The 15,642-nt window shown below is 53.5% G+C and overlaps 7 protein-coding genes across 7 annotated transcripts; 2 read left to right on the plus strand and 5 right to left on the minus strand.

Moving 5' to 3' along the window:
* Nucleotides 1-1,824: 1,824 nt before the first annotated feature.
* COCCADRAFT_45 (uncharacterized protein) lies at nt 1,825-2,960 on the minus strand (the record flags this gene model as incomplete). The annotated part of the gene is made up of 2 exons (XM_007708078.1): nt 1,825-2,733; nt 2,787-2,960. 2 exons carry the CDS (start codon nt 2,958-2,960, stop codon nt 1,825-1,827), a joined length of 1,083 nt encoding a protein of 360 aa, XP_007706268.1.
* An 883-nt stretch (nt 2,961-3,843) lies between these two features.
* On the plus strand, nt 3,844-5,366 carry COCCADRAFT_80845 (uncharacterized protein; the record flags this gene model as incomplete). Its single annotated transcript, XM_007708202.1, has 2 exons — nt 3,844-5,287; nt 5,344-5,366. The coding sequence occupies 2 exons, from the start codon at nt 3,844-3,846 to the stop codon at nt 5,364-5,366; spliced, it is 1,467 nt and encodes a 488-aa protein (XP_007706392.1).
* A 1,130-nt stretch (nt 5,367-6,496) lies between these two features.
* Nucleotides 6,497-9,541, minus strand: COCCADRAFT_81004 (uncharacterized protein; the record flags this gene model as incomplete). The annotated part of the gene is made up of 2 exons (XM_007708203.1): nt 6,497-7,665; nt 7,711-9,541. 2 exons carry the CDS (start codon nt 9,539-9,541, stop codon nt 6,497-6,499), a joined length of 3,000 nt encoding a protein of 999 aa, XP_007706393.1.
* A 507-nt stretch (nt 9,542-10,048) lies between these two features.
* Nucleotides 10,049-10,601, minus strand: COCCADRAFT_31665 (uncharacterized protein; the record flags this gene model as incomplete). Its single annotated transcript, XM_007708149.1, has 2 exons — nt 10,049-10,202; nt 10,273-10,601. The coding sequence occupies 2 exons, from the start codon at nt 10,599-10,601 to the stop codon at nt 10,049-10,051; spliced, it is 483 nt and encodes a 160-aa protein (XP_007706339.1).
* A 722-nt stretch (nt 10,602-11,323) lies between these two features.
* On the minus strand, nt 11,324-12,597 carry COCCADRAFT_48 (uncharacterized protein; the record flags this gene model as incomplete). Its single annotated transcript, XM_007708079.1, has 5 exons — nt 11,324-11,654; nt 11,707-11,726; nt 11,786-11,952; nt 12,290-12,430; nt 12,495-12,597. The coding sequence occupies 5 exons, from the start codon at nt 12,595-12,597 to the stop codon at nt 11,324-11,326; spliced, it is 762 nt and encodes a 253-aa protein (XP_007706269.1).
* A 345-nt stretch (nt 12,598-12,942) lies between these two features.
* On the plus strand, nt 12,943-13,194 carry COCCADRAFT_80744 (uncharacterized protein; the record flags this gene model as incomplete). Its single annotated transcript, XM_007708204.1, has 2 exons — nt 12,943-12,994; nt 13,046-13,194. 2 exons carry the CDS (start codon nt 12,943-12,945, stop codon nt 13,192-13,194), a joined length of 201 nt encoding a protein of 66 aa, XP_007706394.1.
* A 317-nt stretch (nt 13,195-13,511) lies between these two features.
* On the minus strand, nt 13,512-14,789 carry COCCADRAFT_21377 (uncharacterized protein; the record flags this gene model as incomplete). Its single annotated transcript, XM_007708115.1, has 2 exons — nt 13,512-14,374; nt 14,492-14,789. 2 exons carry the CDS (start codon nt 14,787-14,789, stop codon nt 13,512-13,514), a joined length of 1,161 nt encoding a protein of 386 aa, XP_007706305.1.
* Between the last annotated feature and the right edge of the window lie 853 nt (nt 14,790-15,642).

Below are 15,642 nucleotides of genomic sequence, written 5' to 3' on the forward strand. Positions count from 1 at the left end.
CGAGCGCGCGCAATCGTGGCTTTTTTTTTTTGCATTGCATTGCAGATTGCGCCTTGAGCACAGCGAATCAGCGACCGCGAGTTGCGATCAGCCGCCAATGCAATGTAGTGTGGCTGGAATACTGCCGGTTGGGCGATTGGGAAGGGCGGGGCGCCGGGCGCTGGGTGTAGTATGGAAGGAATGTTATGGCGCGCCTTCCTTCCTTCCTTTCCCCTTCCCCTCTTCTGTCTCGCATGTAAGTACCTAAGGATGGGCGAGGAAAGGAGATGCGTCATGTTAGGGAAGTACATGGGGTGTATGCAAGTAAGCAAGCAAGCAAGCAAATGAGGGTAAAGATGAGTAAAAGAGTCAAGTACTACTAATATCTGCATGGCCATATCCGCTTGCTTGTGCTTGGGTTGGGGTGAGAGAGCGAACACGCCTTTTGCTTGGCCCATTGGCCCATTTTTTTCTGAATTTCCCCGATAGGTTGTGTTTTGATAAAAAAGAACCCCCCGCACTTGCACTTGGGTGATAATGGCATCAGACTGCGAGTAAGTAAGTAGTGTCCCCCAAAACTAGGCTTGTCTTACTGCAAGGGTTTGCATGGTGTTGGAGTTCAGGCGCTTAGTGTATTTACATGTACATGTACAAACTATACCCTTTTTTTCTTCAGAGTATCAGTAATCAGAATAATCCAAATTTTCCATACGAGGGCTGAGGAGAGAATGGACCTTCTCGCAATGAGAACCGGAATAGGATATTTGGTAACACAAAAGTCCAAAGCACACCTTGCAAGTTCCGTATAAGTCTATGCGCGACCAAAAAAGATGATAGCACTGGCCAGCGCCCCCGGTGCCCCCCGCCATGACACTTTTCTATGTGTTCATTCAACTTTCCCTCTTTCCCTTTTCGGCCAAAAGCCCCAGCCAGGACGGGGGGAAAGAATCAACAACAATATGGAACCCCATGTTGCTCTCTCCTCTAAAGCGCATGCGCGGATCAAGCATAGTCTGGTTTACGTGACCTGGTCAAATACGTATAATTCCTTCGGCATATATGGCCTAAAAAGAATGTAAGAAAAGTCCATAGTTGCAACCCGCCCGCCCGCACGCACCCCGTGATGCAAAAGATGCGTATCCGTATTTCTGCTAGTTATATGTACAAGGTACAATTAGTTACTCCTTCCGTACCCTGTTGTCCGACGCGCGGGGCGGAGGACGCAGACGCGCGCGCATGCGCCCAAATGAGGGAACCTTTTATTCCCTTGTTCCTTGCAAGGTCCCGGCGACACCGACGTGTCGGGGGTCCGAAGCATTGGTTTCGGGAGGGGGGGGCGGGAAGTGAGAGAGAGTGAGTGAGATACATCGGGAAGGGATGATGGGAGAGGCGTCAATGGGGGACTATAGGCTTGGGAATCATTGATTTGCGGGTATTTTTTTTATTAGTTTTTTTGCACAAAAGAAGCATGTGGGCCGTGTCAAAGTATGGAAGTGGAAGGAAGGGATCCCCAGCCCCAATGTATTGAAGTGCGGGAGCGAAGAAGCGAAAAAGAAAAGAAGAACATGGGGGGAGAACGCCGCCGACGCGGGTTGGGCAATGCGGATGTGGATGCATGGGGGGGAAAAGGAGGTTAGGAGGTTGGCTTTGCACCGCCACAGCTGAGGTTGGAAAGGGAAAATGGGAGTTAGTGAGTTGGCTTGATTCCATTGCCCAGTATATTGGGAAGAGTAGTAAAAAAACATTGATCCAAGAGTTATCATTGTTAATATTGGTGTTCTGAACCCCCTTCCCCCCCTTTTTTTTTCTTTCCTTTGGTTCTCTATCTTTCCCAAACAACCTTCTTCAATCATCTAGTTCCCGTCCAAAATCTATCAAACGCAACTTGTTTGCATCTTTGGGATGGAACTGGGCAATCTTTGCTCGGACCAGGAACCGGGAGGCCGCGGAATCTCTCTGGAGCTGAACATAGGCTTTGCCTGCCCCCGGACCCATGAGCGTAACAAAGAGATCGCCTATTAGTTTCCGCATTTCCGCGTCAGCTGCTTCCGCCTCGGTGGGCGGTGGCTCTTCCTCGTGGTCATCGTCATCTTGATCGGCAGCCGGCTTGGTGGGCCCCCAGATCTGGTCGATTCGGCGCTGTCGAGTCTTGTCTGATGGAGGCTTCTTGGAGGATTTTGCTCGCCCTTTTTTGGTGAAGCCCGCGGCTAGGGTGTCGTCGTCTACGTCAAGCATGTCGCCTACGACGGGCCCGCCCAGTTCTTCAGCTGCGAGCATGGTAGAGAGGTAGTCATTGATGAAGTCATTCATCGCTTCACCTAGACGCTGCATTTCCGCGTCGGAATGCTCTTTCTGCGCGCGTTTGGCAGCAATCAGTTCACGTGCAAGCTGGGCAGGCGTCTTTTGCGAGCGGTCTTGGTGCTGGGAGCGTAGCCGCTGGATACGATCTTCCATGGCCTGCGTGAGGCGGTTGGCATCGTGCAGATTAGCTTCTTCGCGACGGAGAGCTGTCTCTTTTGCAAGTAACTGGGACTGCGTGCTGGCAATGGCTTCCTTGGTTCCCCGTACGTTCTGCTGGATGCTACGGGCGGCTAACAGCGCTGGCAGAAGTGATCCTTGAGGAGGCAGATATGTCGCAGTCGGCTTCAAGCGTTTATATGCATCTTTGACTGCCATGAGTTGTTGCAACTTCTCATGAGGATCTTCTGATGCATAGGCTATGCTGTCTATGTCAAGATTGGATTGAGACCGCAACTGTGGTCCGTTTAGCAATGCTCGACGAGACCGTGGCTGCAGTCTCTTCTTACCTGGTCCAGCGCTGCCTGTTGTTCCTGTACGCGTGCCTGCAGCTCCTTCACCGTCTGTGCCAGGCGAGTTTCCGTGTCAGACGCGTCGAAATCGACAGCGTCGTCGTGCAGATTACGTGCCTCCTGGGCATACTCTCGTATCCGCTGGATAGCCTGATCCGGTGCCTGTGCCATATCTCTTTTACAACGCGGTTGGTGTGATGTGTGGTGGTCGCGCAGCTTCGCTAACAGACGCGTTGTACCTGGCGCGCGGCAACCTCACCCCCACTCGCTCGTAGACGTCTGGGCAGTGCACGCTGAAGCTTGAAAGGAGAGCGCGTTTGCAGGTTGCCTGTGTCTCCTGGTGTTTGCGTATGCTGGCACAGTGCAGTCGTCAGCACGTGACCTGCCAAGACTTAGCGCCAACCTCCCCGCGACAGCTTCCTTTTCGCTCCGCCGGCGCCTTCTGCCTCACGCAATTCGCTTTGCTGACCCCGTCCATCGCCCCAAGCTCCTTCTCAATCACCAGCCCTCATCAACCCCCTTCTCCTGCCCATTGCCTTGTTGCTCGGGAGGAACGGCACGCAACACCAGACGTTCCCTTATCTGAGACACCGGATCGCTGCCGACAAGGTTTGACGGGCGAGCTTTCTTTACTTGGGCCAGTTTCTTCATCTCTCGACCTCACCTCACATCCATCGCCCCCGAGCGAAGCACACTATCACATCCATCCACTCACCCTGCCCGACTCTCCTGCTCCATCACAACACCATCACCTACGACTGCCCACTCTGTCGAGGCATCCCTTGTCCGACGTCTGCACCCTCTGCACGCCCCAAAACTCCGTTCACGTTCCTGGCGACCTCTCCTCCACGCACCTCTACCGCGCTGTCGCGGTCCCCTCCAATCCGCCCTCACAGCACGCTTTCTTTCACGGCCCCCGCTGTACATAAAAGTCGCAAAGATAATCGAGATCAATTGAAACAATCTCAACATCGCGTTTGCGCGCTCGTCGACTGTGAAGAGCGTATATAGCCGTTGAAGACTCTCAAGACCCAGAAACTCATACATAGAAGCCATGTCTGCATCACCCACCATTGCGGCTTCCTCGACCAAGCGTCCGCTCGAGGAGCCCTCATCGCCTGCCGGACTCAACGACCAGCCCGATGCCAAGCGCCCTGCCCTCGATAAAATGGTCAAGGATGAAGCCCCCAGCGCAGACGCCATCGACATCGCGCAGCCGGTCAAAGCAGAAGCTGTTGCTGTTGAAGGCATCAGCGAAGAGCAGGCAAAGGTGGTACCCGTCGCAACCCCCGCCGTCGAGAATGGTACTGAGCCTATCCAGACGGACACTGTTGTCCCTGACGCTCCCTCTATTCTTGAGACCCAGCCCATTCAATCCACATCTGGTGCCAATGGACGCCCTGTAAACTCCAACCAACAGGTTGACGAGACCAACTGGCTGCATGTACGCGCTTGCATTGGCACCAGCGAGGCCGCCACCATTATTGGTAAGGGCGGAGAGAACGTGACCCAAATCCGACGTCTGTCTGGCGCAAAGTGCACCGTCAGTGACTATTCGCGAGGTGCTGTTGAACGCATCCTTACTGTAAGCGGCCAAGTCGATGCTGTGTCCAAGGCATTTGGTCTCATTGTACGCACTCTCAACCAAGAGGACCTCGAGACCCCTTCAACGTCTACCTCCAAGGCGTACCCCATGCGCCTGCTCATTCCCCACATTCTTATTGGATCAATCATTGGTAAGGCTGGTGTTCGTATCCGCGAAATTCAGGAGGCTTCCAACGCAAAGTTGAACGCGTCCGACACACTCCTTCCTAACTCAGGCGAACGTTCGTTGATCGTTCTCGGTGTTGCCGACGCCGTGCACATTGCCGTGTACTATGTTGCTCAGACTCTGGTTGAGCAGCTGACCGAGCGATTCGGTGGCCCTGCAGCCTCCCAATACGCGACCCGCAGCGGTATGGCTGCCAATGTTGTTCCAGGTGGCATGTCTGTTCAACCATATGTCCCCCAACCTGCTGGAGGCCAGTACTCTCACCCACAGAATTTCCGTCGCCAGGAGCCTGCTCAACGTACCCCAGCTCATGGCGGATATGGCGCTCCACACATGCACGGCCAGCCTCCTCAGCAATCGCCATATGGCCATCCTAACATGCCCTACGGCGCTGCTTCTCCCAGCCGCGGTCCCTATGGCGGACCTGCTGCCCCCACTCCCTATGGCGCTCACCCAGCTGCGGCGCCTGTTGCACACGGTGCCGCTCCTCATGCGCCCGTTAGTGCCATCCCTGGACAGCCTCTAACGCAACAGATTTTCATTCCCAACGATATGGTTGGTGCCATTATCGGAAAGGGAGGTGCCAAGATCAACGAAATTCGCCAGCTCAGTGGCAGTGTCATCAAGATCAACGAGCCTACTGACAATAGCAACGAGCGTCTCGTCACCATTACAGGTACACAAGAGTGCAATCAAATGGCGCTGTACATGCTGTACTCGCGACTAGGTTAGTGGGATTCATTTCGATAAGAGGAGTACCAAGGACTAATGTTATTTTTGCAGAATCGGAGAAGCATCGTATCTAAGCGGTTGTGCTTGTTGCATGAGATTGGTTGTTTGAGTGCCAAGATCAGACGTGGTACAGAATGAGTACAGGGCCTCTTGTTTTGTTTTGTGAGGGGGAAATACATGTGTATATGGGAGCAAGGCGTAGCGGTATATTTTCCTGTTTCTTCTTCTTCTTTTTCCTTTCATGTTTAGGGCCTTGTACTTTAAAAACACGCCTTCTCTACTCTTGGTACGCGCAAAAAGATCGTTGTGCCTTGGTAGAGTCTGCTCGTGAAATGGGAGGAAAGGAAGGGGGAATTCTTTTCTTGGGTGTGGGATGGACCTCAGTCATTGCGATGAGCGGAGAGGAGGTCCTTTTAGTGCCTACCACATGATTTGCACATATCTGGTAATCTAGTAAAAGCTCAATGGTGTTCTTTTTATATGGTGCTACTTTCTTTGTAATAGTTGTATTGGTCTGCGGGTTTCTTCGACAGATGTGCAATAAATAGAACTGAATTGATTGTTGTTGTTGTTGTTGTTGTTGTTGTTTTTTGGATCCATCTCATTGCGAGTATGGTGCTAGGTGAAAGAAAAAGCCTAGGTGTAGTAGGACTTGTGAGCATCAGATTAAGTACACGAAACTGTATCTCTTTAGACTACCACGATGATGGACGCGAAGTGTACGTTAATGGCCTATAATATCACCATTTTTTTTCATTTTGTTTCGATTTCAAAAAGAGAAGGAAATCAACAATACTTCTACATACATTTTTTTCTCTCAATGTGTGAAGGTAAGAAAATGAGGGGGTTGAGGTCTGGATCTACCCCTCATGTATTGGAGCAATTGTCAAGTGAGTTGATTGTATGCTGAAGTATAATCTGTTAGTTTGATGTGAGGAGAAGAGTGTGAACAGGATGTAGTGTTGTCAAGTGTACAAAGCATACTGACCAGACTACTGTAATCCGGAATCGTAATACTAAACACACTGCGTGTTAGATAAGGCAGGCACAATACATCATCACTACATAATAGACACATACACAATGCAAGGTAACGAATCGTATAAACGAATTTTGGATAAACCAAAAGAACACATATAATCACATTGGAGAGCTACGTAGGAGATCCGGCAAAAGAACAGATCCCGTTTTTTTTCCCACACTTTTATCGACCAGTGCCAATCGGACTCATGAAACCATTGCTACCACTCGTTGCGCTTCGAACCATCATGGGCTTGGTACTCTGGATAGGACTCATGGGATCCCTCTGGCTCGAAGTTTGGCTCGACGTACCCGAGCTCAAACTGCCACTTCCATGACTGCGGTTGCGTCCATTGACGGGTCCAGGGGTATTGAAAGGATTGCCAAGCACATAGGGGGCCATAGAGGAGGGTTCATCGAAAGCGTCAGTGAAGCCGGATACGTTGGAAAGCATCGACGAAGAGCGACCGCGACCACCACGCATGGAACCAGGAGTGCTGTTCATGTGAGAGTTGAGCGACGGGAACGTGAAGCTGGCGAAGCCGTTGTTATGAGGAGACATGCTTGTGCCAGGGAGATTGCCATCAGGTGTGGTCGGAACAGACATGTGTTGTTGGGCTTGCTGAATCATGAGCTCTTCGTAATGCTGCACGGTTTGCATGATTTGAGTAGTCGAGAGATTTTGCTCCTCAGTTCGCCTTTCGTAGTTGATGATGTTGCTCCGATATTGATGCTCGACTTCAGCACGCTGTGCTCGCAAAGCTGCACGTTCTTGCTCTCTTCGCTGCTTGGCGGTGAAGCCTTCGGCATTGGCGGTGACAAGACGGTCGTGCTGCTCGTTGAGCCTGGTAAGACGCTGCTGAAGACGCTCTCTCTTCTGGTAAGCATTGTTAATGTCATTCTGGCCGCTTTGAACCTGGCGCTCAATCTCTTCCTTGCTCTTATCGAACTCGCTCGCAATAGCATTCTTGTTGTCGCGCTCCTTCTTCCATTCGGCTTTCTTGGCTGCAGCTTCCTTGGACTCCTCTTCGGGAACGCATCCGATGTTCTCTGCTTGAAGGGCGAAATCTGCGGCTGCATCATCGGCCTGGCGAATATTCTGGGTGAGTTGGAGGACGCGCTGGCGCTGGCGTTCATCACTGCCACCAGCGTTGGCAAGGCGGTTTCCGAGAGTATCCACCTCTTTCTTGATATTGGTGATGGCAGATTTGTGGTCCTTTTTGTTCCGCTTCAGGCGATTGCGTTGCTCTTGCAACTGCTGGTCGGCTGCTGCAATAGAGTTCTTCAATGTCGTAGTAGGCGAAGAGGGTCGTAGGGTCTGATGCGCTGGTGGGGAGGCAATGGAGGCTAAAGCTGACCGCGTTAGCAAAGAAATATAGCATAAATAGTCATTCTTACCGAGCTCGGTGACAGGGCTGGCAGAGGTAATAAGACTGGCTGAGTAGAAGACTTCGTTGTCGTTGGTCCTGACAAACTCGCAGTAGTAGTTGGACAGTGCCGTCAACCCAAAAATCTCCCCTACCCAGTAGCCCGTTCCCTCCTGGCCTTCAAAATCAATAGGCCCGCTTTGCCGGATTCGGGCAGAGCTCCAATCGGCGCCATTGACACGGATGTAGAATGGCTTTGACTTGTCTATGCCGGACCCGACGCTCGAATCATCCTCGTTCTGCTCCTGCATACCAGCTCCACCAGCTAAACTAACCCGAAATGAAATGTCGGAAAAGCCGACTTCTGAAATCCAAACACGATCGTCTTCCGGTCTCCAAACAGCGTTTCCAATGTGATTTGCGTCTTTTGCGTTAGCCTCGTCGGCATCGTTTGCCGCCCGGCTACTCTCCATTTCTTTTAAAACAGTAACTTTTGTACTTGCAAGTGCAGCCCAGAACGGCTGCTGACTCCGAACATGAGTGGCTTGCTTTCTCTTCCTCCTACCACTACTTGCTTTATCTTTGTGTGCGTGTACGGCGGGCGACGGCCCCGGGGGGCGGCCGTCGGTGCTCGAGGCATTGGGCACATCGGCAGCTGGTTCATGGTTAATAGAGTTTGAGCGTTGAAGCACACAAGATTCGGGGTCTGTCTTCTTGCCAGTAGGTAGAGTTGTGTGTTCTCGTCGAGACAGAGAGCGTCGGATGATGCGAACGACACCTTGGGCTAGAATATGAATGCCCAGGAGGCTGCGAGGCCATCCATGGGGGGTTGAGAAGCTTTCCAATGAGGTCGGCGTACTCGGGGGGCTCGTCAAAAATTCAAGGCCTCCCCGGGCGAGCCCTGTCCAAAGAAAGTGGACAATGTGTTGCCGGAGAGGCCTAAATCTGAACATGTGGCTGGTGAAGATGATAAGAAAGCATATGACGATGCTATTGGTTGTGCCCTTTTTTCCAGCTGCAGCTCCTCCCAGGGCGATGGCAATGACGGCCTGTGCCAGGTCGAGGAAGAAGTTTTGGGCAGGGACCCACAGCAACAGCCATATCATAAGAATGACGGTGTCGGCGATGATTGTGGTGAAGAGCGAGGGCGTGCCGCCGGAGCCCTGGAAGATGTCGGTAAAGGAGGGAAAGGCAGAGAGGGCGGAGAGGGGGGTGCCCGCCTGGGGCGGGACAAAAGTGAGGGTAGCGAAGAGGAACTGAACGACGGTGAGGACGGTTGGGGGGAGCTGGAGGAGGATGATGAGGATGGCGAGCACGTCCCGCAGCGGGCAGGAGGTGAGAATGGTGGCGGGGACAGAGAGCATGGTGGTCATGGACAGCGAAGCGTGCTTGGAGCCTGTGGTGTCTGCGCGGCGGAGGGTCGATGACATGGGGTCAAAGGGGGCCGTGGCATTGTCGTAGGGGCGGCAGGCATCTGTGGAATTGTCGTTGGAGGCGTCCGAAGCGGCGCGCGTGCGGTCGTGTGAGCGGGCGTGGGGGGCAGCGGGAGTGGTGATGGCGGAGGAGGCGGAGGGGGTGGCCGACGAGGTAGAGGACGACGAGGCGGCGGCGGCGGCAGGGGTGGCGGCAGGCATGATGGCAGAGGCGGCGTCGTGGTGAAGGAGCGTGTTTGCTGGCGCCGTGTCGCTGTTGTCTGCTACATGGCCGGGTTGGGGCCTGGGCTGTGCCGTGGTCTTCCCATTGGGGGTGTTGGCACTGAGGGCCGGGTTGCTCTTCTGCTTGTCGATGCGTCTGCCGGGGGCGGCAAGGCCATTCTCGTGTCGCTTGTCGTGCGCCGCGGTCCTCTTCGACTTTGCTACCATAGACGGCGGTGCGGGTGCGGGTGCAAGCGGGCAAACGTCTCCCCGGCGAGACTCGACTGCTGTACAGGACGAGCCAGACTGGAAGACTGAGAGCCGCTGCTCGGTGGGGTGGTGTGAGGACGAGGGGGGGCGGCGGCGGCGAGGGGAAAGGGCAAGCAAGGGCGTCGTATGCTGGGCTGCGAGGGATGAATGGGGGAGCAAGAGAGTGTGTGAGGTGCCCTGCGCGTGGCTACTCGCAGCTTTCCGCCTGTTGCCAAGCCGCGCTGCTGTCTGCGCAAACGTCAAGTGCAAAAAGTCAGAAAAGTCAGAGCAGTCAACCAGCACGGCGTGCCTTGATGGTGCCACTGGGCCCCCCTGGCCAGGGCATTGATTGATTGCCGCTGCAATGCCTTTGCCTTTTGCCATTGTCATCCGCCCTCGGTCTTTCGGCCTGCCACCTCTACCGTAACTAAGTACCCCGTGGGTTTCACCTCAATCGCACACACACGCACACGCACGCGCACATGTCTACGTCGGTACATGCATAGCACACATGAACAATGTACACCTGGGTACATAGTACAAGATGCCTGGCGCCTGGCTCCCTCTCCTGGCTCCGTCGATACCCACATCAGCCGAACTGAGACCGATTTCTCTTGACGATGCCGATCGTAAGTAGCCACTAAGCCCACGATGGTTGCTGCGCGCAAGACATGCAAGCCAGACTGCCCGTTCATCTGGCCTGTCCGCACAGAGAGGTATTGCATCTGCGTTGCGTCTGTGTTGCGTCGGGCGGGTCCTGTCTTGCCATTGTCTGCATCAGCTGCATCATCGTCATGCTCTTTGTCCCAGCCTCATCACCACCATCCATCAGATTCGTGGGCGGGATTCCGCCGGCCTCTCTAGCATGGCCGTTCATTTGCGGGCGCCGGGACCCCCCTGTGCCACAGCCCGCTCCGGGCAAGTCAAGGTCGCGCTTTCCTCTCTTGACCACATGCCATGAAGTCTCTGCAGCGGGCACATCCCCGCCAGCGACGCCGTCTATTACTCGCGTCTCTTCGTCTTCAGCGCGCAGAGACATGATGCGGTGGCTGCCATCAGGCCATGTGCTAATACCATCTACACATGTAACTAACTTGGCCGTGCCCGTGCCAGCTGTCCAGACCGCACCATATCCAGCCCCATCGTCAACGAGGCTCGGGCACACGGTTCGGCTGTTGCAGACAAAGCCATCGGAGCATTTGCGTCAATCTGTGTGTACTTGTCTTGGATTGCGGCGAGCATAGCGCGCAAGCCATCCGCCCGCACATCCATGGCCTTTTCCGCAATCTGCACACTGCCGGCGTAGAAGCTTAGCCCAACTGCGCCAATGGCAGCGGGGCAGCGGTGCAAACAAGGGAAAGCTTGACCATCACGCGTCCAACGGGCGCGCAGATCCCCGCAACAGGCAATTTCCATCGCCCATCACGTGCAGATCCCCTGCGCCCACCTGTCCTGCACGCCAACTTGCTTTCTTCCACCCACCGCCATCAATATCCCTCTTTTCCGCTGCTACTATGGCATGATCCAGAGTTGCCTGCAAAAAAACCCCGCATGTTGCATCGACTAGACTGCAGGCAACATGACGTGATATGCATGCAACCGCCGCCCTCGACCAATCCTACTCACCACTACACCACCATGTACATTCGTCCTCTAAGCAAAGCAATCATAACGTATGATTCATCCTTGTATTATTCTTCTCTCACTCATAAATCCCGCTGTTCACCACGCGATCGGCCTCAGTGATAGGCTGCTACGGGCTTATGCATCATTCGCACTTCCAAAATCCTCCTTAGCATCTGGTCTATCCCAGCTGCCCTTCTCCAATGCTCTCACCCTATCCAATAGCCCCTTAACCCTACCACTGTTTCTTGCCTTGGCTTGCTCCTGCAAATTGAACGTTTCCTGGAACTTTTCAATCATAAAAGGTGGTAGTGGTGACTTTCTGGCCGCCTTGTAGTCGTAAACTACAATGTCTTCAATACAACGCGCTGCCGGACGGCGATGTGCCTCTGATAGAATCATGACATCGAGAATGAAATGATCACTGCCTTGACTAGGCTTGTTGCGGAGTTTGTGGAGTACCGTGACCCTGGTGGCGCACGTGTTAATACGGGACTGCTTTGTTGCGTCGGCAAACACACCTGTCTGGCCATGTCATTGGCTGTGTTCGACATTAGTAAACAGACAAACAAAAGCAGAGGATAGAATGCCTTCTCTTACAAATTTGTAGTCAGTCTTGATGCTCCGCAGAATCAAGCCAATGCTTTTCGGTGTCATGAGCTCCAACCACTCAGCCCGATGCTGCGGGTCGCTAGCCGCAAAATTCAGTGTCCAGTTGACCCGGGCAGACTCAGCATATCGATTGTACATGACATTGTTCACGTGACCTGGGAACAATTAGAGACTCTGCCTGTACATAACGACGTCTTTAGCTAAGTACCCTTTGAGTCAATTAGCAATCATTCACTAGCACATTGGAGTCGACCTACCATGCTATCCTACACGCAGCCAACATCCACATTAGCAGTCGTCTACACAAGTCTTGGATGATGAAGCTGACCATCTCTCCCCAAACAACCTCTTGCCGGTAGAGCCCATGCCATTGCTTGCCAGTAAGAAAGCCCTCGCTTCCGGCTACGAGTTCTCTCCCTTGGTAAACACAAACAAGTTAGCAACTTCGTCATGCACAAGCACTAGAAATAAATTTTCAAGTTGAATGCTTACAATCTTCCGACGTCTCTTGCAATATCGAGCCGGCCTCCTCGACTTGTGCTGGATTGATTCCAAAACTAATGCACTTTCCAATGCGCAGCTTGACATCTGAGAGCCATCTTGGACTGAGAGCAGCTGTGGCAGGTGCGTTATCTGCATGCACAGTGCACGGTGATTAGTTGATCATATTGTACCTTCCCAAAGTATATCTACATACCACTTGACGTCGACTGATACCGCTGGAAAGAGACACGCTGTACACTTGGAAGCTGCCTAGTTGGCTTCACCCCACAGACAATTGCGCGCAGTAATGGTGGCATGCCGACAAAACAACAATACACAAAAGCTTGGAAATGCGCTGCAAAAGCAACACGGCGAATCTGGAGATGGCAATGTGCAGGTAGCGGCAAAGCAGCCGAGGTCCCCGCTTCTCCAGCTCTCCACCTCGACTCGACCAACCTTACGTACCTATGTACCTACGTCAGGAACGCGGTCCGAGCGCATCCTTCTGCTTTCATCACACTACGACATACCTTGTCGTGCACCCAGCTCATGCCATCTACAACGAAAAGAAAAGTACCAATCTAATTACACAACCATATTAGTTTTTTTTCTCTCAGAAAAGAAACGAAATTCTATTCCACTCCACTTCATCTACTCCAGACATGACTACTGCAAACCCAGCGCTTCGCCATCAAGTCATCCGGATCTACAAAGGTCCGTCGTACCCCCCCCAATATTTGCCAAACTTATACCCACGTGGAACAGACTTGCTTTACATGGGCCGAGAGTACCCTCAAGGGTACGATTACTTTCGTACGCGTCTACACAAGGCCTTCGCAAGCCAGCGGCATTTGACCGATGAGGCCAAGATTAAGCAAGGCATCGAGAGGGCAGAGTACGTGAAGAAAGGTTAGTCTTCTAATAATACAACAACCCTGTCATCCGTTCACTGCTAATATGTATATGGTTTAGAAATTGAAGCTTTGTAAGTCCATGCTATGAAAAAGCCAAAAAAACATCGATTCCAAAAGTATTTTTTATGGCTAACAACATGATACAGATACTATCTCAAGCGTTATCGTACTCTGCGCCAGCGCTACGATACAGGTGCCTAGCCACTGACAAACACAAACTAACATCTGCCAACGATGGCCTGCCGTAGACCGGGATATCACAGAAAGAAAAGAAGAGAAAAAAGCTCAAGAAAAACAGAGGTTACACCAATCAAATCTCAGACCTTTTTGCACCACCAGATTCCAATTTCAAGACACTCGCCACTCGAGGCTCCTTTTTGCTCGAGCAGGTCGTTGATCATGGAATTCCAGTAGCGCTGCCATTCTTCTTGATTTTTGCCGCTGACGTCCTTGAGCAGCGGCTCAAGGCTTTCGATCAGCTGAATAACAACAAGGAGCGCCGTGTGCCGAAGGGCCGCTTGTTCCTGCGTCAGGGTAGAGCCATCCATGGTTGATCCGCCCATCTTGAGCTTCCCAGCCTCACTCCCTCGTCGCTTCATTGTGTCGCCTGCTGCTTCGCGTTCCCAGCGCGGTTCGCCAAGCGGAATCGCCACGCGGCGGTTTTCTACCTCGCACAGCGTCTCCGTCTCCTGGAGCAATATCTGAGAGATGCGCGAACACGGGGCTGGGGAGAGTTTGCGTCGGCCCAGGGCTTCTTGGATCCATGCATTTGCATCTTGGAGGTACTTGTTCTGGACGTCGGTGAAGGGCGTCGTGTGCGAAATAAGAAATGTACCAGTTGATACGGCACAGGCATAATCCTGAGGATTCTTGCCTGGCGGAGGCGGGGGATGAGGCATGATGGAACGGATAATGTGATCAGTCTCCCACATCTCTAGCGTGCCGCCAGATTTGAGAATGCGGATGCACTCGTCAAGTGTCCTTTGTGTTGGCGCCCCCAAGGGGACTACCATGCTCATGTCTTTCATGACTACAATGTCAAACTCTTCATCGTCAAACGGCAGTGGCAACTTGCGCAAGTCGTGTTGCACAAATTTCCAGTCAATGCCCTGGCGTTGCAAGTCTCCGGCTACATGGACAATGTCCAATCCGGTAAAAGAAACGTCTTCGTAGCCCTGACCTGGTTCATTGTTAACACTGAGTGGCAGCGGGGTATGCAGACATGGCGAAAGGGAAGTCGCAGGCCTCTCTGCCCGGACAGCCCGGAGAGCGCGCCAAGGTCAGCAGGTGTACGTACCACTCAGCCATTCGTGACAGACAGCCGACCAGTATCCTGTGCCACATGCGACTTCCAAGACTTTTTTCGGGGCGTGTGATGGGGTAGAGCCCAGGGCCCTCCCGAAGACGGCCGTGGCAAGAAGGGTCTGCAGATTCTGGCGGTGGAGTTCGGGAAGGTCGCATGGCAGCGGGTAGCCTTGAGCGCGTCGGATGTATCTGCGGCCATGGCGCAGGATGAAGGGTTCGTTGGGGGTGGTGCCGTCGTCCTTGGTACTCAGGTTTGAGTTGCTCGACATGGAGCCCCTGGTGATGTCCATGGTGGAGTGAGGGCGCGGGCCAGACGAGGCGGTGGTCGAGGACGCAGAGATGGTTCTACCGAGGGCGTCGGTGGTGGCCAGATCCCATTGCTTTGCTTCGACAGTCTTTGGGCGCGATGGAGGGCTGGCCGTAGGGTTGGCGCCGTAGTAGCGGTACTGGCGAGGAAATTAGCCCAATGTAAATTCGAAACAGCGTCAGCAGAGTCCTTGCCAGCTGCCAGTCTCCCATCGAGACCGTCTGGAAACGTGATTAGAGTTATCCAGCCTACTCCCGACCCTTGCCCCACTGTTTTTTAGCGGGAGCGTGATATTGGCCTTGTCCCTGGCCGTCTTGATAAGCACGTGTAGGCGAGTCAGCAATCAACGAGCGGGACAGCGGAGCAGCAAGAGCGGTCGTGGTAGCAACGGTACGCAGTGCAGCAGCGGGGGGATGTCAGAGCAGGCCGAGGTGGCAGCATAGTTGAGGCGCGAGTGCGAGTGCGAGTGGAATGTGTTTAGTATGTATGTATGGGGGGAAGGGGGGCTTTCAATGGATGCATCTCGCTTTCGCACCCGGGAGTACAAGGCCGCTCAGGTGAGGAGTTCTGGATCGTGCCGAGGAGACATCTCCAATCACCGTCTGCGGCTGCGTGATGCCCCCCCGGATTTCCAGGGCAAATCCGCTGGGCAAAATGTGGGCGCTGTGACCGAAGCTGCTCTGGAGGGCCGCCGTATGCATGGGCGCGGCATCGGCCGACGGTGCGCGCTGCAGGTGATGGCATCCATGATTTGCGTAGGGGAGTGCCTCCTAGGTTAGCCGCAGCAGTAGCAGCAACAGTGTGTGTATATATGTATGCACACATGTCGGTACATG

The sequence above is a fragment of the Bipolaris zeicola genome (genome assembly GCF_000523435.1).
Source record: "Bipolaris zeicola 26-R-13 unplaced genomic scaffold scaffold_0, whole genome shotgun sequence".
NCBI classification, from domain to species: Eukaryota; Fungi; Ascomycota; class Dothideomycetes; order Pleosporales; family Pleosporaceae; genus Bipolaris; species Bipolaris zeicola.